This window comes from Aedes aegypti, chromosome 1 (assembly GCF_002204515.2).
Source record: "Aedes aegypti strain LVP_AGWG chromosome 1, AaegL5.0 Primary Assembly, whole genome shotgun sequence".
Lineage (NCBI taxonomy): Eukaryota > Metazoa > Arthropoda > Insecta > Diptera > Culicidae > Aedes > Aedes aegypti.
The window spans coordinates 119,386,292-119,407,709 of NC_035107.1; the positions used below are offsets into that span (position 1 = coordinate 119,386,292).

Consider the following 21,418-nt stretch of genomic DNA (forward strand, 5'->3'; position numbering starts at 1 on the left):
ACACTACTTGATACCATAGCAAATATTGTATGATGATTAAAATGGAGAAAGTTGGTGTTTCAACTGTCTAAAGTAGATTTGCAATACTGCTTAGTATTTCTTCGACATAGCTGCATGGTAGCCACTAAGCGCATCATAGCCACCTATGATGCTGGGCGAGCTGCGATATAAGGTACATGCATATATGCGATTGTACGGGAGTGCTGATCTAAGATATACTGCTTCGCGTTGAAAAATGGGTTAACCAACGTGCGAAGTTTGATTTTTAACCAACTTCGCAGCGTCGCAACTCGATTCTCAATAGTGCGCATAATGCACACGGTGAAGGGCATAGATGCGCACTATAGCGAAGCGACTCGCGAAGCTGCGAAGTTTGTCAAAAATCGAACTACGCACGTTGGTTAACCCATTTTTAGTCGCGAAGCAGTATACTAACTTCTGAAACTATGTTCGTTAGGGTATCGACTAGTGAATTTGTCATTCTAGGCTTAATTGAACGCGATACGGAACGAAACAGTGACAAAGGGTCAATTTTCAATATATTTGAAACAAATAGTCCATACAAATTTCGAATTGAATGCGCCAGCCGGGGAAGCAATCAAATGAGTTGGAATTTTGAGAGAGCTTTTTTCTTACCCTAAGGCACATATCTAGGCGGTGACCCGTTGAGTCTTACAACTTTTTTGTTTGAGGGCCAGTCTAATAGGGCATACAACCCCTTGCTTCCATTCCTACGGTAGCTGTTACGTCTCCCAGATTCTGACTATTAGCCAATGCAGACAACGTAGCCGTAGCCTTGAACTTATGTGCCTGTGTTCTCTGCGCCATTCAAATGATCATCGTAGTGCTGCTTCCACCATACGATCACCTCGCGTCCGTCCGTCAAAACGCTTTCATCCCTATCCCTGCGCATTTCAGCTCGCGGCACAAAGCCTTTGCGGGATTAGTTGAGCTTTTGATAGAACTTCCGCGTTTCTTGAGAACGGTACAGCAGCTCAATTTCTTGGTATTCCATCTCTTCCAGGCGGCGCTTTTTGTCCCGGAATAGGCGAGTTTGCTGTTTCCGCAATACAGCGGCAGCGGTCGTACGCGTAAAATGCGTCCTTGTCATCATCAGTGTTTCCGGAGTGTGGACTATGCACGTTAATTATGCTGAAGTTAAAGAACCGGCTTTTGTTTTTTAACTTGCACATTCGTTCATTGGTCGGCCACCGCCCGATCACGCGCCTTTGCATATCACCCATCACTATAAAAGCTGTTTTCAGCTCACGTGCTCCTGTCCAGCAGGGCTGGTAGTAATCAGACAGCAAAATAAGAGTGACTTTGATGACCAAAATGATCAAAATAGTGACCAAATAGTGGTTACTTAAAGTGACTTCAAAAATAACAAGTTAAGAGATCAACATTTGCTTGATATATGTTCCTATTTTATATTTCAGATTTCAGTCGAACATAAAACAAAAAACATGAAATGTACCATTAGTGGTGCACCTAAGGGTAAACTGTTAAAAAATTGTAATAAAATTGTGAAATATGTAATTTTAATGTATCAGTCGATAGATTTCAAATTATTCAAATGTATAAAAATCACGATTTATTTAAAATGTCCCTGCAAAAAGCCTTGCACAAAAAATACGAACACTGTTCCTTTAGTGGATGTATGTTTCAAGAATGGTTCGAGTAGTTTGATCCTTTGGTCGCGTTGCTTGCTCTTGCGGGGGCGAGCGATACGGGCAGGATCAATCGTGTTGCGCGTCGCTCGCGCGGCACGATAGTATATAAGAGTCGCGGATCGCGTGATTAGTGTTAGTAGTGTTTGATCCTTTGGTCGCGTTGCTTGCTCTTGTGAGGGCGAACGATGAACACTTTTTCGGCATACAATTCATTTATCGAATAATATCGCGAATCCGGTCAGGCGTGAATATATCAAGGATCGCATCATCAACTTAAGATGACTCCCAGATCCTAACCTTATCCCACTAACCCAATATCCTTTCCATGACAACTATGGAGATGCAGAAGATTCTTCGGTCTCTAAAACCAATGGTTGTCTTACTAACATTCCTTCCCTTCCCCGATGACCGTAAGGACTTGGCCGGCGCCATTATTGACTTCTAAAGTTTGAGCTCTCGATTTGTGCACATTGAAGAATGGTAAGCTAATCCCAAGCCCCATTTACTAAATCCCTGTGCAACTTCGATTGCTCTGGTCAATCATGGAGTAGCAACTACGAATTGTACGGTCATTTATGCTCATGCTCATGCTCATGTATGTTTTAAGAATGGTTCCTTTAGTGGCGCAAACCATTGATTTCTTATGAGACCCTCCCCTATGAGTACTGATGCACCACTATAAGTGCAAAGGAGCAAAAATTTAAAGCAAAATAAATGTTTGAAACAATTTTTTTCGATTACATTTCATGAATACTATTCGATTCCTACTATCTTTTTCGCATCGTACATCATAGAAAAATATCACATGATTTCCATGAGCTGTCCGGAATTTGAATCAAAGTGTCCGGAATATGAGGCAAAAAGTCCGGAAAGAGAATCATGAAAAGACCACACAATTCGATTTATTTAAAATTATTCAAGTTGCGAAAGCGTATTCTTTACCCACCATTCGAAAGTTAAAGCACAGACAAACAGACGTCACACTCTCATCATTTTGCATCGACCACCTTTTTAACGGTCGCTTCAAAAATATGGTAGGTGGCCAATCCGCCACCTGCAGCACTCGCATCGTTTTTGTTCGCGTTTGACGTTTATACACTACCGCCATCTGTTGGCCTGTCGGCCAAACACACTGATTTTAGCAATGGGCGTACATGTCCTCGTGACTATGATTTTAATCGAGATTTGTTCTAAGTGTTACGTCTGTTTGTCTGTAGTTAAAGGTTGCTGACGCTCAATAACGCTGTGAAATCATATAGAATGGTTTATTCAGTATGCTCTATGCTGAGTCATACTTCCCTAAGGCCTTAAGTGTCCATAATATGAATCAAAACGGTATACCGTCAACGTACCAGTATCCGCTCATGTTCCAGTAGCCCGCTCACGAGCTTAAAAAGTAAGGTAATTTGAGTAAATACACAAAAAAATGTCCACAGTATGATTCAATTTGACGATTTGAACCATATAGCGGCTATAGTTTTCAAATTTACTTTGAGGAAACTTATCTTTTTTCAGTGTGAGCGGGCTACTGGAGCATGAGCGGATACTGGTGCACTGATGGTAGTTGTCTTTATAATAAAATTATCTATTTATTGCTGTTTGTATTTGAAAAGCTAGTTCAACCTGAAATTTCATTATCATCAGACGGACACTCGGACGATGATCAGCCGCCCCTGACATGGGGAACAGGCGCTGTTGTGAGCCATTCCTAACATGGAGTACAGGTTTGCAAAAGCAAACGGTTCCGGGTCATTTGGCCGAATATCGTTTGGCCGAAATTTAAAACAATAGTGGACTACAGTTAGCATGCTGTCAATGCTGAAAGAAAAAAATCCTAAATGTAAGCAATTATTCCAGTTTTCTGCTTGCGGTCATAGCTGCCAGCAGAGGTTTTCGCATTGCATTTGTAGTCAGCTTATGATAGTAAATAAAACGGTTTACGACTTATTCGTTCTTCTGTAACATCGATTTGCTTTGATGCTTCAAATCGTGCTAAGTAAATAAATTCATTATTCTAGCAATCACGAGTTCAAACTTCTTTTCACAACGGAAAAACAGTGAGAGTTAATCTTGGAGAACAATAACATCTCAGCTAAGTTAACCCTTGCGCTAAAGAAAGGTGTTTTAATAAGACTCTTTGTGAGCGTATAACAAGCCATAATTCCAATAAACTACGAAAAATATTCATATATGAAAGAACAGCCTATGAACATAAGAAGGAAAAATCTATTATGAAAATTCAAGTGCGTGTAATGCAAATAATTATTATGTAAGTATAACTACAAAGAATTGCCGATGATTTAAAGAAGGTAAAATTCTCAATGAAAAATAAGCTTAACTATTGCCAATAGTTATGGAACCCGTACAAATCGAAAGCATAGCCAATGTTTAAAAGCAGGTAAAATTTCTGATGAAAATCTCTTTAAACCCTAGCATACCGTTGGTAACTCAGAAACGAACCAACCATTAGCTTAGAGTCTTGACGCGAGTTTTAATTATTTTCTTGGAGCACTAAAAAAGCGACAAACATGACGTTCGGTACACATCATAAAAATAAAAAAAATATTAGCTGATCAGTTATTGGGCCACACTTATGAACCCTACTCATTAGCGTTGAAGCAATTTGATTTTTTTTATCGTAATTCGGCCAAATGACCCGTTCGGCCAAATGGCATTCGGCCAAATGGCCGGACACCTTGCCGGTACCCCGGCCAGTATCGCCAGCGAGGTAGGGATAGGAGTTGCTGGGCAGGAGGCTAAGGACCACACAGAGGGGTCTATTTTATTCCTTCAGGTACACGAGGTACCAATGGTTTGCCATACTTATTGTTAGCATTTACCAACCATAGATTTTTAATAATTTATCTGGACAGTGTTGCCAACTATTGTTATATTGTTTCCATAATTCACTCAGTATGGCATTGAACGAGTATGCTACCTCATTTCATTTAACATTCCTTCAGCATTTGTGTTGCACTACTTTCAGATCTATTTGCGATAAACTTATAGTGAACAGTGTAGGTCTAGGTCAGGTGGTCCGCTTGTTTGTCACATCAAACATCATAATAAGTAAACTAATAAAAAAGAAATAAGTGAACTAATGGTTAAACTATCAAAAAATAAACAACTAACTCTCAATTTTCAATCGATTTTTTTATAGTGATTATGAATTCACTTCATTTGCAACAACTTTTGTTTAAACACTTTTTCCAGAAACGCTATTTTTAGAGTTCAATTGTCAGATAAAGCTATGGGAAAGAAGGGGTAAAGAACCTCTTTAAGTTTCTCTACAACTTTGTGGAACATCATGAACTTCAAAATTTAAATATATTAATTATTAATTTAAACGGTCGTTCATCTACCGTAAAGTTCCGTAACTCAGCGCACCTAGGGCCCTGATTTCTTTAATTTCTAAAAATATTGGACCAATTGTGCGGAATTAGACGATGCCATGAATTAGAGTACTTTAGTGTATGTACTTCAAATATGGTAGTGAAAAACTGGTCGTAAAAAGAGTCATGTGTGTAATGAAACACGTAATTGACGTCATACTTACATCCTTACTGACTTCATCCGTTTCGGTATTTACGCCAAAATTGGCGCCAATCCGCATTCGACTGGATTTCGGTGAAGCCGCGACTTCGCTACTTGAAGCACCACCGAGAGTCATGTATGGGTCATAAAGTTGATCGACTTTCTCTTCGAAGACGCCACGTTTCCTAATGACCAGATCTTGTCGGAGTAGATAATCCGATACCTCCACCGCCAGCTCTCCGGTGGTCTTGAGATAGCACGGAACCACTCCAGCTGGGTCCGTGTCCATATCCGTGTCAACACGAATTTGGCACTGTTTGCCTACGATCAACGCGTGCAGTGTGTCCAGCGCCTCTATGGACCAAATTCCTTCGTGCTGTTTGGATGCAACGTCCGTTAAGCGGTACTTGTTGACCAGGGTTGGAACATTACCGCAAATGACGTTCTTCCGAAGATCTTTGACGTCACATTCTTCTATGTTTCCGTAGTCGACAAACTGAACCTTGTACCGACATGAACTGATCATTTTTCGTATGATCGCTCGGTAAAATTGATCGTCAAGGTGGTATTTCGCCATACAAGGATCACCAGGGGCGTAAAACGTGTCACTCGGCAGCGGCTGACTGTCCGCAAATTTAGTGTTGATAACGTTCTTGATGAGGTTGAGCGTCCGTTCCTTATCCATATCATGCAAGTAGATTACGGCGTTATTGTCCACGTACGTCGGAATTCCGACGAAAATGGTTTTGTCAATTGGTTTCGCTGGTAGCCAGTGATCAATAGGTGTCGTCTCGCCGGTTATGTCGTACTGTTGAATAAGAAGATTTAAGATTATTGATCAGCACTTTTACGGAAAGTACTGAAATACTAACATGATACGCATCCGAAGATCCAGCGTAACTCAATTCGTCCACAGGATCGACCATTTCCACATCCAGGTCTTCGATAAATTTGTCGAAAGCTTTGTAGTGTCGCGCCAGTTCTTCCTCCACCGAGAGAGCTGCTGAAAGGGGTTGAAACTTTTCCTTGAGGTGCGCATAACCGTACAGGACCAGCTTGTTGTTAATGTTCGTGTAGGAGTACATCTGTGGCGAGAGCGCTTTGGTGCTTTCCATCGTCATACCCCACAGAATTACGGGCAGAGAATCATTCACACTTCGGCCATGCAGGGAAATGGAGTAGCATTTGAACTTCTCAATGGCCACCTTGAAGGCGTCCACCACTGATGAGCTCCAAACGTTTTGCTGGCCGGTGGGGCCAATGCACGCCAAGAAACAGCGAATAGCAGCTGGATGAACCTGAAACGATGAGAGGTGTCCATTTATCAAAATCTTTATCAAAAATGTAGCAATCAAATTTTTGTATAAGATGCATGCTTCGATGATGGCGATGATTACGATGACGGAGCGTTGAACGTTAATTCAAAGAGTTTATTGGTTTCCTATTCGAACTCTACATTTTAAACTTATTTGCAATGCTTTAAGAAACTTCATGTGTAAGGAAAATTATTTTGTAACGCGATAGTTAGTTTTCAGGTTATTTTCTATTTTGTATGTCGCAGTTGATGAAGTTGTACTTGTCCATCTATAAATTCCATAAACAAATTTACACAACAACCTACTTGTAGGTTTAATAACACATAATCGGTTCGTTTAGCATCTTGAAACTTTCGATGTTGCGATAATTATGGATGTCAGAGACTCTCCTGGATATGCAGTGCCTGGAGAAGAGATGGGCGTTTTTTGAGAGTGGCAAAGTAGCATTACCCTGTCTGAGTCAAAATCGTTGAATTCTTGATACTACCTTTGCTCGTGTTTTAAAATTTCAATGAACAAATGATCATTACATATACAATATAGAAAAACGTGTTTGTCATTATATCAACTAGTTTTTTTGTTCCTCTTGGCTAAACTAAAAAAGAGTCACATGATGCAATTTTCTACATAAAGGGGTTGAAAGCTATGAAAAACGACCTTGAAGTTACTTAGCAATTTTTAACTCCATACAAATTATATAGAAGCCAAAAAAACTGACCAATCTTTAGGGACAATGGAAATTCGCGGTAAAATTCTTAAAATTTCACGGTCGGCTAAAGCGATTGAACCAAAAATTCGCGGCTTTGTCGCGGTTTCATACTTTTGACCAGATTTTGCTCAAAAGACAAGTTTTCAGTACAAATTTCCTTAGGAGATTGGAAATTAGTAGTATTGCATACAAATTAAGCCATTTTTCACGATTTAAGCTAAGTATGCTGTTACGCTCAAGAGAAGTAAAATTCTTTGTGGAAGGAGTGGGCAAGCAATTTTCTACTATATTTTTCGTTTCAACTGCGTACTGCGATAAAAGAAAAATGCTTTTCTTGAGCATTTCTTGCAAGAAATTTCCCACGCATCAAGATAATCGATTACTTTTCTTTTCAGGTGCTTAGTCCGTACATTAAGTACTTAAGTACTTAAAAGACAATCAAAAATTGGAAACGGAACGAGAAAATCACCATTTGATACCTAGTTTGCAACAAATATAAAAAAAATGTAGCGGAAACTAAACTCCAAAATAAAACATTTTTTTTTTATTTTATCTTTATTAAGGAGACTTTCAGCCAGTGGCTGGTTCATCTCCGCCATAAAACAAATATTTTCGTAATGAAAATACTAAAATTTACATCGATTGCCGTATAAATTCTCCAGATTTGACTAATTTCGTGGCAATTCGCGGTATTTCCCTGATTTCGCGGCAAAGAGTAAATCGCGAATTTCCATTGTCTCTAAATTTTGTTCAAATTATTAAATGTTTCCCATTGGACGGAAAAATCATCTAAAATCTTTTGGGAGGCTTGAAAAAAAGTCGAATTTTTTTGCAATGTATATTGATTATAACCGATCATAATGTCACGTACGCCCCTTTGCATTTGGGGCTAGGACCGAACATCTCATTCAAAACTCAAATTCAATACTTTAAATTGTGGATTCTCAAAACGTGCTGAATTTTGTATTGAGGGGCCCCCTTTATGAGATCTGACCCGGGCCCCCCGAAGCCCAAATCCGGCACTGTTTTCAATGGGTGATTTGCCATACCTATTTAAGGGGTGGAGAAGTAGGTCAACCGTTTAATCAAGATGTTTGGCCGTGTAAACGTTTAGCCGAATTTTCTATTCATAAAATAATAGAATATTCTGAATTATATTGTGTAAACATTTATTCGCACTAAGATGATAATAGGTATCATCAAAACACTCCGAAGTTAATCCAAAGTGCCAACAACAGGATCTTAAATAAATAAATAAATAAATAAATAAACAGGATCCGACTAGCTACATTATAAAGATTGGTGTCTTAACAAAAAGTTTTGGAAATGAGCAATTCTCGCTGAAACCAGGCCGCCATCGGCACCCATCGTTAGAATTCCAATTTTATGTCTCTGATCGCTAGCTTTCGATAAAACTTAAGGGTGGTCCTTTTTGTTTTCTCAAATTGGTGGACCCCTCGTACGCCAGCTAGCTAAACAGTTTGCAAAAAAGCCCATTTTTTGATAAATCTTGGGTATTTCTTCACGTGATATGTCTCATATTTCCCTTGGAACACATACCAAACTTAATGGCATCGTATAGAGAAAGGATATAGCTTTCATTTGAAGTTAAAAAAAATCCGGCGGCCATTTTGAATTTGGCCGCCATCTTGAATTTTGTTAGAAAAATCGTTTTTTCACCATTAGCGCACCGCTCGTTTTGAATTCTGAGATCACCATCAGAAAGCTGAGGAAAAATTGCGTAAGATAGGCTACAGAAACTAGGTGTGCAATGGTATTTACCCTATGAAATGAACGATTTTCTAAAACATGTTCCACGATTTTGACGTATATGGCGAGTGCAATCAATGCAAACATCATTTTTGGTACAACAAAGATACAAGTTTTCAATAGTTGGTGTATTTTTCGAGTCAGATGAAGAATAGGAGTATTATTTTGAGTGAAAAAATCTGGCGGCCATCTTGGATTTTGACGCCATCTTGGTTTTAAGTAGTAGAATGAGTTTTCACCTTGATAACACTCAACATGTTGAATTTTAATGCCACCGTTACATTTACTATTCTTCTTGTTCTTCTTTTTCCTGACGTTACGTCCCTACTGGAATAGAGCCAGCCCCTAAGCTTCAAAAATAAATTAACAAGTAGAATTTTTTAACGCTTATTTGCCACCTGAATGATTGTTCAGCATATCTGCGAGTTGAAAAATTTGGTCTAAAACCATTGATAGAAATGAACAATCTGTTGAACAGCTAAAATAAGATAAGAAATAAAGAATCTGTTTGTTTTTCAACGGAGATCTTTAATTAATTAAACATGAAGAGCGCTGAGATGGTAAAAAATCATTCTACTGCTAAAAACTAAGATGGCGTCGAAATCCAAGATAACCACCAGATTTTCCAAACTCAAAATGATTCACCTGAGTTTCGGCATTACGTCCACATTAGAACAAAGCCTGCTTCTCACCTTTCAATTTCGCTATTTTTCACATGCATGTTGGGTGTTAGTAAAAACAATACTTTATGATTCAGAAAATCAAGGATTTTTTTTGCTTAAAATTTAAGATTTCCATTCTAAATTAATGCACTTTTGGAAATGTTTTACGTTAAAACTACAGATATTACCACAAAACTTACTAATGTCCCAACACACTATAAATTGTGCGTTGACAAAAAAAGCATATGGTAAAAAAAATTTGTTTATTTCAATCAATGTTTTTGGACGGTTTTTATTCATTAAATTTATTTATTCATAATAACTGAATTCAAAGATATAACGAAGAAATATTCTGTTATTAAAAATCGTATTATAAAAGAAAATTCCTATTTAATAACCTGTATTTATAACTAATAAAGCTGAGTATCAGGCTCGGTTCCACTAGGGACGTAACGTCAGGAAAATGAAGAATAATAAGAAGAAGAGTATACGTAAGCTTGTTTTTATTGATAACCTCTAAATTCGACATGCTGAGTGCTATCAAGGTGAAAATTTCATGCTACTAGTCAAAATCAAGATGGCGTCAAAATCCAAGATGGCCGCCAGATTTTATCACTCTAAATAATACTCCTATTCTTCATCTGACTCGAAAAATACACCAACTATTGAAAACTTGTATCCTTGTTGTACAAAAAATGATGTTTGCATTGATTGCACTCGCAATATACGTCAAAATCGTGGAACATGTTTTAGAAAATCGTTCATTCCATAGGGCAAATACCATTGCACACCTAGTTTCTGTAGCCTATCTTACGCAATTTTTCCTCAGCTTTCTGATGGTGATCTCAGAATTCTAAACGAGCGGTGCGCTAATGGTGAAAAAACGATTTTTCTAACAAAATTCAAGATGGCGGCCAAATTCAAAATGGCCGCCGGATTTTTTTTAACTTCAAATGAAAGCTATATCCTTTCTCTATACGATGCCATTAAGTTTGGTATGTGTTCCAAGGGAAATATGAGACATATCACGTGAAGAAATACCCAAGATTTATCAAAAAATGGGCTTTTTTGCAAACTGTTTAGCTAGCTGGCGTACGAGGGGTCCACCAATTTGAGAAAACAAAAAGGACCACCCTTAAGTTTTATCGAAAGCTAGCGATCAGTGACATAAAATTGGAATTCTAACGATGGGTGCCGATGGCGGCCTGGTTTCAGCGAGAATTGCTCAAATACGATATATTTGACCTCGCCTTTACGGTCTAAATTAGACTATCCAACTACTACTTTGCATAAGGTACTAACATTACAGAATAGCTAGACTTGCATTGAAAAATGATTGAATGTTTTTACTAACCTCATGCGTCAACTGTTCTCGGATTGCAGTTGAGAAAATTTAAGAAAAATCATATTTAGTTGGTTTATGGTTGCTTTGCTTTGAAGGTGTTATCTATATTAATGTATATTTTGAGACGATTACATACCTCTTTCAGCTCTGCCGGAATGGTGCTCATGTTGGAATAATGCGAGTTCATGGTATAAGCCTTATCGATCAGGAACACTGTGTAGTTGCTGTCGTCAACTACTTCCAAAACCCGAGCCCGATACCACTCGCAACCGATGGCTTCGCTTCCTCGTCCCTTCGAAGGCGTTGGGAACACCAAACATATTTCACCCTGCTGCCAATTCGTTTTGTCATCTCCATCGTCCATTTTCTCATCCATCTTGTTCTGGATTTCCTCCTGCATGCGAGCTATTCCGCTAGCATTCTTCACGAGACTTACGTAGAACTCATTCGGGGTAACAACTCTTAGGATGTCCACCCGGACCCGTGCTTGTCGCTTTTCCGACGTAGAGCTCTTGCTATTGGAAGCAGCGCCTGCGCTTGTGTTTCCATGGGTGATGTTAAATGGTACTTCTTCGACTTCTTTGGCACGCTCTACAACAGCACTCTCGGGCCCTGTAGACACGGCGAAACCGTTCTTCACCATTAGGGCATTCACACAGGTGTCGGAGCGGTGCTTCAGAATGTAGAGCGCAACATCATAACAGTCGTCCTGTTTTTCACCCACGATCACCTGGAAAACGGACGACGAGACGGCAATTCGGTTGAAGCTTTGGATGGCTTCCTCAGTCCATCGGTACTTGTGCTGCTTGAACGGTTGCACATGCATCAGCTTGCAACGGACGGCATACTCAAGCGGTGCCAAGAATTGTTTCGCAATTTCACGGATGTCCTGCCAGCCGATTGTTAAGCGATGGCCAGTGTCCACGGAATAAACTTCGCAATTTCCTGAAAAACATAAGTTGACGTTATGAAAACATTGCTAAAAGATTTATTTTCTATTATTAATATTAGATTAAATATGGTAAAGGAGTTAACTGGTAATCTAATCACTAACTCATTTAAATAATTCTAATGTTCCGCATACATACACTCCTGTACAAAAGTTCAAAATCCTAAAAAAATCATATAAGGATTTTGTCCATATATCTGTAATTACATGTCTAATTAAAACGCTCTACGACTCATTCGAAGGGCAATGAGTTGAACTTATTTAGTAGTAATTTCAATCTTTTTTTTTATTTTGTTTGTCTATTTTTTACCTAAAGTACAGTTTTATTGAATTTGAATAGTTTCCCACCAAAATGTTGCAAATGCTTTTCAAAGATTATGAGATTGAGGTTCTAATACCATACGGGTATAAAATGTAACAAATTCAAGTAAAAATAAGAACAAAATTTTAAAAATATTATTTATTTTTTAATTAGCATGAGCATGAGAATTGATGGTCGTACAATTCGTAGTTGCTACTCCGTGATTATCCAGAATAATATAAATTGTACAAGGAATCAACAAACTCAGCTCGGGAGTAGCTTATCATCTTCAGTGTATGATTTCGAGAATTCCAAACATTATAATGTAAATAACAGCACACAATAACACCTGAGCAGTTCGAGCATATGTTTGTCCGAATGTACGCGCTCATCTATACACAGCCGTGATGATACGTTTTCTCTGCTTTTATCGAATATCGATAGACGCGTTACTGAAAACGAGATTGCCTGCTTGGTATCCCAATCTCTTTGTGCTCCGGAACCCGAGTGTACGGGTATAACAAAACTGGTACCAAATTGGAAGAACTGCGAAGAACTGGGTTATGTTTCCTTCAAGATAGTGTTAGCTAAACATTGGAAAGTATTGGCTCTGACTGCTACAACTTGGCCGCGTAGTGTAACTTTTCGAGAGCTCACAAGAATGAATGAAAAGCCACGTATTTTTACACGTCACATCGAAACTATGGTATTAATTAGTATCTGGAGGTTTGTATGATTGATTCGGGAAATAAAATACAGTGGGATTTCGTTTTTGGCAACAAAGTTGAAATTTTCAGTTGCCAAAAACGGAACCCATATTTTAAATTTAAATTTTCAACTTTCGGCTTTTAAAACATCATTAGAATGTTAACACATCATCTTTATGGAATCATAAAGCATCGAGACTTCGAAAATGTTCACTTCGATGCATTTTTCCGTAGGATTTTACTATGTTATGAATCTATAGCCCCGTAATGTTAGTTCTGGCAAATGTTCTACATACTTTTTACGCCTCAAGATATTAAATTATTTTTTTAGAAGCTTTATGTACATTTTTATAAAAGTATAAGGCCATGTAAAATCAGTACTCGCATAAGTGTCCTTTATTCAAGAACTGCAAATTTTCCTAAAACTATGTAGGAATAGGAAAAAAATTGTGTTATTAGAAAAACGTATTTACGATACAAAAGCGCTGGGTATTGAAACACGGCATGAGCTTTTTTCTATGTTTATTAAATGCGCTTAAAATCAGTTAACCCTCTCTTTCCCATGGTAGCTCCAGAGCTACACAACTTTGCACGAATATATTTTTTTTATATGTCGATGTACCAATAGCCGCATAGCTAAGAACAAATATTGGTATAAAATCGAAAAATAACACTAATACCCCAAAATTTGTCTTACGTAATTAATGGACCGCCCCTTGGTAGGTACCTTAAGGAAGTGCAAATTAAATGCTTTAAATGAGGATAATATTAGATTCAAAGTCAAATTACCTGTAAAACCCAAGCAGAAATGTTTGGCATTCCACGTTGCTGCCGCCATATTTACGTTTGGATTTGTCAGAATAATTTATGATCATTCTCTTTTCGTTCAATATTTCAGACAATATTTGAATGATTTTCGGTATGAACATAGTAGATATTAGAATCTGTCATAAGCTGCATGTTATTCATTTATGTTATCTTTATTCGATTATCTGCCTTATGTCATTAGAATATGATCTGAGTTTCATAACTGAATTGAATGATTTGTTCAATATACTGTGGTTAGGGCGGTTCAGAATTGAAAAAATGTTTGAAAATCCAATCTCCCATATCTTTTTTACCATCCTTACCATGAAAATAGTGTTCTGTAAAATTTTCAGCTTTCTAGGAAGTGATTTAAAGGTGGCCCAAAGACAAAGTAGGTTTAGGGAAAGTGTACCAGTTATGGCCATAGTAGTTCCCTATTTGGCCATATGTGATATTTAGATAACTTTCATATTTTTAATCTTTTTGAATGTTTTGACATCAAGATATAAAATCTAACTGATACAACACACAAACATTTTCAAAATTTAAAGACATTAAAGTAATCACGTATGGCGAAATAGGGAACCACTATGTCCATAACTGGTACACCTACCATATATGGAAATTACTATGGAGAAAATTTTAAAAACGTTCCAAACACGTTAGTACTGGAATGTCAGCATAAACTCATCATCTCATCGTGAGAACTCATTCTTTAAACCACGATAAAAAAATTTGTTGAAGAGAGCAATTTAATCCGACGGATAGCAGAAGAGATATTCATGAGTTTGTTTGCTATTATTTAGCTTAATACGGGATTATAGCCCCGAAAACATCTACAAAAATCCCAAACAATATTAGCTCAAAAGTTATTTTTATCTTTAGCAACATCCTTCATTAGGGTTTGAAAAATGAGTTTTCACTATGGGATGATAAGTTCGTAGTTACATTATTTCTCCATAGTAATTTCCATATAAACCTACTTTGTCTTTGGGCCACCTGCAAATCACCACCGAAAAGCTGATAATTTCACAGAACACTATTTTTATGGTAAGGATGTTAAGGAAGATATGGGAGATTGAATTTTCAAACATTTTTGAATTCTGAACCGCCCTACTGTGGATGCATCATATTCTTTCAATGTCATTCAAAATGAGGAATATGAAGTTTTGTAAGCGTTTGAATTACAAATCATTCAATGTAGGACCGGAGTTTTCGATCAGTGTACTCCAATGCATAAGTTCGGTCAGATTAGAAATCCTTTATAAGAGAGATTCGCGGAAACTGACATTTCTGTCAAAGTGTGAGTCAATAGGCCTTTTCATGTGACAGGTCCGTCTATGCATTTGTTTACATCGGTGGAGGACCGGTGCATACACGAGGCTGTCATTTTCATAGGAGAACTGTCAAAGAGCTTCCCGATCAGCTGTTTTGGAACGTCATGTGAATAGGCCTATCGAGCAGCGAGAGCTGTCAAAGCATGAGTTAAACGAACATGTGTTATGTTTGTTTTGGACTTTTCTTGAGGCGTAATGTAATCCACTTGAAATTATTTCGGTGAAAGTAGTTTTGCATGAAGCAAAATATATTAAATATTTTGCTTATTTGATTTTTTGTCTATGCGATATTTAGTTACTGACTTTTTCTGATGTTTATTTGTTTGTACAGGTAGCTCAAAGGTCTATAACGAAACAAAATGCACTTTTTAGAGCAATGAGGAATTCATGTCCGTGTTACAATATTATTCTCGGCGCTAAGCAAACTCAGCACTGCTGGTCTGTTGCCAAATCATTCCATTTTACTTCCGCTTATCTCTCATATAAAGGATCACTAGTTCAGTCATTTTAGAATTATGAATGAAACACGATATTTGGAATACCGTGTGTTAGAACCAGGCAATTACATTCTAAAATTATTTTGTTTGTGTGTGCAACTTAAGTTCAAGTTTGTCATGGCTTTCTAAAGACTACTTTATATGCTAACCTACTGACAATCGGTGGCAGCAAATTCAATTTCGCTTGTGAAAAAAATCATTCCCATCAGAAGACCCCACAAAAAAAATCCGTAAATTGCAAAAGTTGTATTTTTTTTATTAAAAGACTGATTGATTCATCAACTGGAGGCATAACATTGTCATTTTCTTACACCAGTAATATAAAATTCATTTGTAATTTCATATAAGGTACCGTGGGGCAAGTGGGTAATAGAATTCGCATAGTTGAGATTCTTCAAATTCTAGAGACTTTAAATTGAAACAAATGAAGTCGTGTATAGTTTTTAGCTTGACTCCCACCAAATATAAGCAGTATGCTAAAATTGATTTTTATGAAAAATTGAAGAAAAAAGTACAGAAAAAGTTTTTGAAAAACGTCTCCTTACTTTTCACTTGCCCCACAGGTGGGGCAAGTGAAAAGTTTATCGTTTTGAACAATAAATTCAAAAACTAACAGTTACATTCACGATTTCTATTACCTTTAACATTTGTTAAGGCGTCCCAATGAATTATAACATAAGTAACATGTCAACGAAGAAAATTGTATTCTTGTTACTTGAATTTTCTTCTGTTCAGTTATGTTTGTTGAAATGATTCGAAAACATTATAACTGCAACATTTCTAATGTTAGTTCTTACATCATGGGACAGCAATTTCATTTCTGCTCTGTATAATTTCCACCGCTCATTATTTGTTTTTATGAAAATCGGATATGACTTCAGATAACTCTTCAAAAGAAATCAAACGGGATCCTTCAATAAAGTATTTAGAAACTTTTTTATGTGGATACACCTATACCCCATTTTTTATGTTTTGAACTAGCTTTACATAGACATTCCACAAGATTTCCGTGCGTTCTCTTATATTGGAACTTTTCAATCAACGTCTTCCTTTTAATCGGCTGTCCGAAGTAAACATATTAATATCGTAATATTTGGCAACATTTTTTTAGAGAAGTTCCATGTTTTGGCCATGATAATAGCCTTTGACGCTTTGAATATAGTGTTTCTTGAATTATCAGCACGTTCTGTTGTTCTATGATAATTGCGAACCTTTTATATTTATAGCTACCTACGGAGAAAACGCAAATTCTATCTCTTATGAGAAACTTTTCACTTGCCCCACGTGATTAGAAAAATGACAGTGTTTCAATTTAGTTATTTTTAGGTCTATGTCAAATTATTTCTAAAATTTTTTTCATGGCAGTTTAAAACTGCCAGAGGGTACAACTTAGAAGTGGTACAGAAAATTATATTCCGCAACTTTTTTCTACTGAAAATATTAAAATAAGATTGCACGCCGCCAACTTTTTACGGAGTGATAGTTGACAGGTTAACAATATTTCGCTCTATTATGGAATAATGACTGAAATTCTCAGAAATCTCTTACCTATCGTAATGTACTCAATGGCCTCAAAGGTCTACGCACGAGTTTTGAACGTTAATTCACATATTCAACAAAATATACCAATTATTTTCACTTACCCCATTTACCCATGTAACGTTCATTTCGAATTTAGTTAATTTCGAGCATAAATTACACTGTACACAAAAGCGATTAACTCGAACACGCCCTTTGAGAATACGATCCACATCTGTCATCATCAGTACTACCACAACACAGGAAAAAGTTTGTTTCCGCTGTGGCAGACAAAAAGTGCACTGGCAGCAGCAAGAGAAGAGGTGCTAGTGCTCGAAGCTGCCGAGATAGCTGCCTCCTCGTGGCAGACTAAGTTGATCGAAGCAAATCCTTGCCGACACGGTGCCAGGACGCGCGGACCAAAGGAAAGTTCCAGATTTCGACGGGACAGCAGCTAACGGGATTCGGACCGCCTAGCCCGGATCAAGGAAAAAACGCCAGCACACGCGCTGCGGGACCGGTGAGAAGAGCACGGCTGTGTTCAGGGACTGTGCCAAGGTAATTTAGATCGCAATGGCCGTATAACATGGAATGTTAACCACCGACTCTCTGCCAAAATAGGAATCCGTTCCGAGCATCATCCGGCAAAAAGTAGCCAGGACAAGGAAGTTCTGAAGGAACTAGCGTGAGGTAATTTTGACCGACATTAACATGCGCGTAACGTTTTGTGACGATTTCCCGTTCCACACAGAAGTCGACCCTAATCTCCAACCGTCCGTTTGGGAACGAGGAAAGCGCTGAGAAATACTCCGAAAAAGCGTCCCAAATCCACGGGTGAGTCACTCTAGTCGGAAGCGTCCGCATGTTACTAATGAAGGCCGTTTAGGGCGCTTTTTTTTCTGTTACGTTTTAATCCGAGGCAGCAAAGCATCTAATCCGGACAAGCACTTGGCCGTGGGAGATCCTGGTGAATCGCTGGATCGAGGACCTAACAGATCTCGGTTGTCGGCAAGAGATCCAAACCCGTCGGCCAGAACAAATACCTGTCTGGTGGCATTCACAGAGTGGTCGGTGTCTGCTAACGGAGGTTCATCGAACGCGAACGTAGCCAAGCTCCACAGTGAGGGGCATTTAGAGGAACGGAGGCGGTGCAAAAAGGTCCGAACAGCGAGACTGTCAACCATTGTCGGCGCGAAGAAGACGGCGAGCTAGACGAGGTGACGAACTCTAGGGAGAAGAAGCCGTGAGTACACTATAGCATGCGCACAAGTGATGATCGCCCGCAGGGCAAGAAGGAGACCATAATCTGGCCGAAGACCATAGCATAGGGCATTAGCGTAGGAGTTAGCATTATCGAAGGCGTGTGATAGATGTGTGTGGGAGCGCTAAAATACAGAATGCTTCGAAATTAATTTTGTGGCTCTATATTCTTTTGGTTTGAGGGAAAAACCCAACATTGGCGCCCAACCAAAACGAGCCCGTAGTATTATTATCTTATAGAATAATACTCAAAAATTTGTGAGAAATTTTGTTTTGTCCATTTGGCTAACTTTTCGTGTTGAAGATACTTTAGACAGTATGGATCCCTTATACCTCAGTGATGAGGAGCTAAATTACGAGTTGGCTTTGCGCCGATGCAACCAACCTACTTCTGCCACACGCAGAATCAAAGGCACGCAGCTCAGAGCGCTGATGCAAAAAGAGTTTGCCGAGAATGTAAAATACACCTCATCCGAGCATGCAATGCCGGCAGATGTGAACATTCATCGTTGTGAACAGCAAGTCAGACTACTGATTCCAATGATTGAAACGGCACTCAAAAGATGTAACACAGATTTCCTAATCCAATCTAGATCTCGTATGATTCATTATCGAGATCGTCTGTCAATTGTGAAACCTCCGGCAGACTTGATCGATATGCACGCGTCAGTGTCAATGCAAGTGAAGTTCTTAATAGAAGACATCAGTGACAGACTTGGTGATCCGTTGATCAGCACGAGTAGTCAACAAGTGTCACAACCAGCGGAAGGAGCGGGATCGCTGGAATATCAACAGCACTACAACACTCTTCTATCGCCGGAAAGAGAACAAAACCAGCATCGAATCAACGAACCACAGAAGGCAGCAGCGCAAACGGGTGTTGTGAACAGGCAAAGCAATGAAGGGCTGAACAACGACTTCATCCGTGCGACGAGTTCGCCGATTAGAGCAGGAAGAGGAAGGGGACGTGGAGTTGCGATCAATCTCTCACTACCTGGCAGGAATTCTTCGCAACCGAGAGGCACACCTCCTCCAGCTTACCATCGAGCTGGACCAGAAATAGCTCACGACAGTACAACCGATCGCTTGAGAGATGAACTGCTCATACAGCTACTACAACGAGAACAGCACACGCAAGATCGGCAAGACGCAGGGAGAGGTCTCAAAGCAGTTCACAACTGGCCATTCAAGTTCAAGGGCGAAAAGGACACCACATCTCTCAACACCTTTCTCGACAGAGTGGAAACATTCGCACGGTCAGAAGGCCTTTCCGATGATACGCTGCTGAAGTCCATCAAACATCTACTACTAGACGATGCGTTGGACTGGTATGGACGAGCGATATCGCAGAACCTGCTGGTAACATGGACAGCTTTCAAAAACGAGATACGGAAGGAATATCTGCCAAGTAGTTACGAGCAGATCCTCAAGTTAGAAGCCATCTTCCGATTCCAAGCTCCGGATGAGTCTTTCGCAAAGTACTACCGTGACATATCCGCATTATTCCGCTTCATACAACCACCAATGAGCGAACAAGAGAAATTCTTCATTGTGAAGAAAAACATGAATGCGGACTATGCAACGATTGTTACGGCAGCAAGACCACTCTCTCTGCAAGACATGGTGGAAGTGTGTAGCAGCTATGATGAAACGCGCATGCTGTTAAACCGTCAGAAACGAGTTCCTTTTCCGCAGAGCAGTCTGCTAGAACCGAACTTAGCAACGCCAGCGAATCGCCCAACGCCGTTAAATCGAGGAAATCCGCGGTTCGGGCGAGTGCACATGCTGAACTCAGAGGAGGATTTTAGTCCTCTAGAAGCTTGCAGCTGTCAACCACAAGCCCACCCAAGCAAAAACGCGAACGTCAGCGAGAGTCAAAAGAAGTCAATGGAATCGCAATCGGCAGCAGAAAAGGACAACTGGCAGCAGCGAATTCTGGAACTGTCGGAGCAAGTGAATGCACTAAAACTTCGACAATATAACAGGGAAGAAAGACCACATCGCAGTCAGCATCAACAGGAACAAGAGCTACAAGAACATCATCAGCAACAACCTGGCGATCAAAGGAGAACTGGTTTGATCTGTTGGAATTGCGATGAAGAAGGACATCGGTTCATGGACTGTCCAAAGCCTCAAGCGGTCATGTTTTGCTATCGCTGTGGGCACAAAGGCTATTCGCTGCGTAGCTGTCCGACTTGTCGAACAGGTCTGGGAAACGCTGTCGCGGGGAATCACTAATCGAGGGAAGGAGATCCTCGCAAAACTTCTACAATCCCTCAGACATCCCGAACCAAGCCATGATCAATTCCATCATCATCAACCCCGAAGACGACGAACGCCCGCATGCAGAGATATCAATCCTGGGGAAGAAGTTACGTGGACTGCTGGACAGTGGTGCAAGCTGTTCCCTTCTTGGCGGCAACGCGGTCAACATCATCGAAGAACTCCGACTGCGGAAAGGAGAAGCAAAAGGTCAAATAAAAACAGTTGATGGTACCGCGCACAACATTCGCAACTTCGTATATCTTCCAATAGCATTCAACAACCGAATTCAGACAATCGCAGTACTCCTGGCCCCATCGCTACCAGAATGCATTGTGCTCGGCATGAACTTCTGGAGAACATTCGGAGTAAAACCGGTGTGCTGTTCGTTAGAAGAAGAAGGCATCGAAATCGACACTAATCCGGAGACAGCGAAAACACCAGAAGAGGATTCGATGAAGGAGTTGACACCAGAGCAGAGAAAAGCATTACATCGAGTCATCGCAACATTTCCAACTGCGGAGGACGGTAAGTTAGGTCGAACCAGCCTGTACGAGCACCGAATAGATGTTGGTGAAGCAAAACCCAAAAAGCAACGGCACTACCCGATGTCCAAGTACGTGCTGGACGAAGTCAACAAGGAGATCGACCGGATGGTGACACTAGACGTGATAGAGGAAGCGATGTTCTCCCCATGGAACAACCCACTCGTGGCGGTTAAGAAAAAGAACGGGAACTACAGGGTATGCCTCGATGCGCGACATCTGAACT

General features: G+C 39.5%; 1 protein-coding gene across 2 annotated transcripts in view; it reads right to left on the bottom strand.

Moving 5' to 3' along the window:
- LOC5565017 (tudor domain-containing protein 1) overlaps positions 1 to 21,418 on the bottom strand; it is a 51,264-nt gene that overhangs the window by 2,298 nt on the left and 27,548 nt on the right. The window contains exons 6-9 of one of the 2 annotated variants that reach the window (XM_021846319.1): positions 11,146 to 11,954; positions 11,019 to 11,030; positions 6,080 to 6,505; positions 5,230 to 6,015 (exon numbers count right to left, since the gene is read on the bottom strand). In XM_021846319.1, the coding sequence (XP_021702011.1) occupies positions 5,230 to 6,015; positions 6,080 to 6,505; positions 11,019 to 11,030; positions 11,146 to 11,954 (2,033 nt within the window). The remainder of the gene's footprint in view (positions 1 to 5,229; positions 6,016 to 6,079; positions 6,506 to 11,018; positions 11,031 to 11,145; positions 11,955 to 21,418) is intronic. The other variant, XM_021846326.1, reaches the window with a different exon arrangement.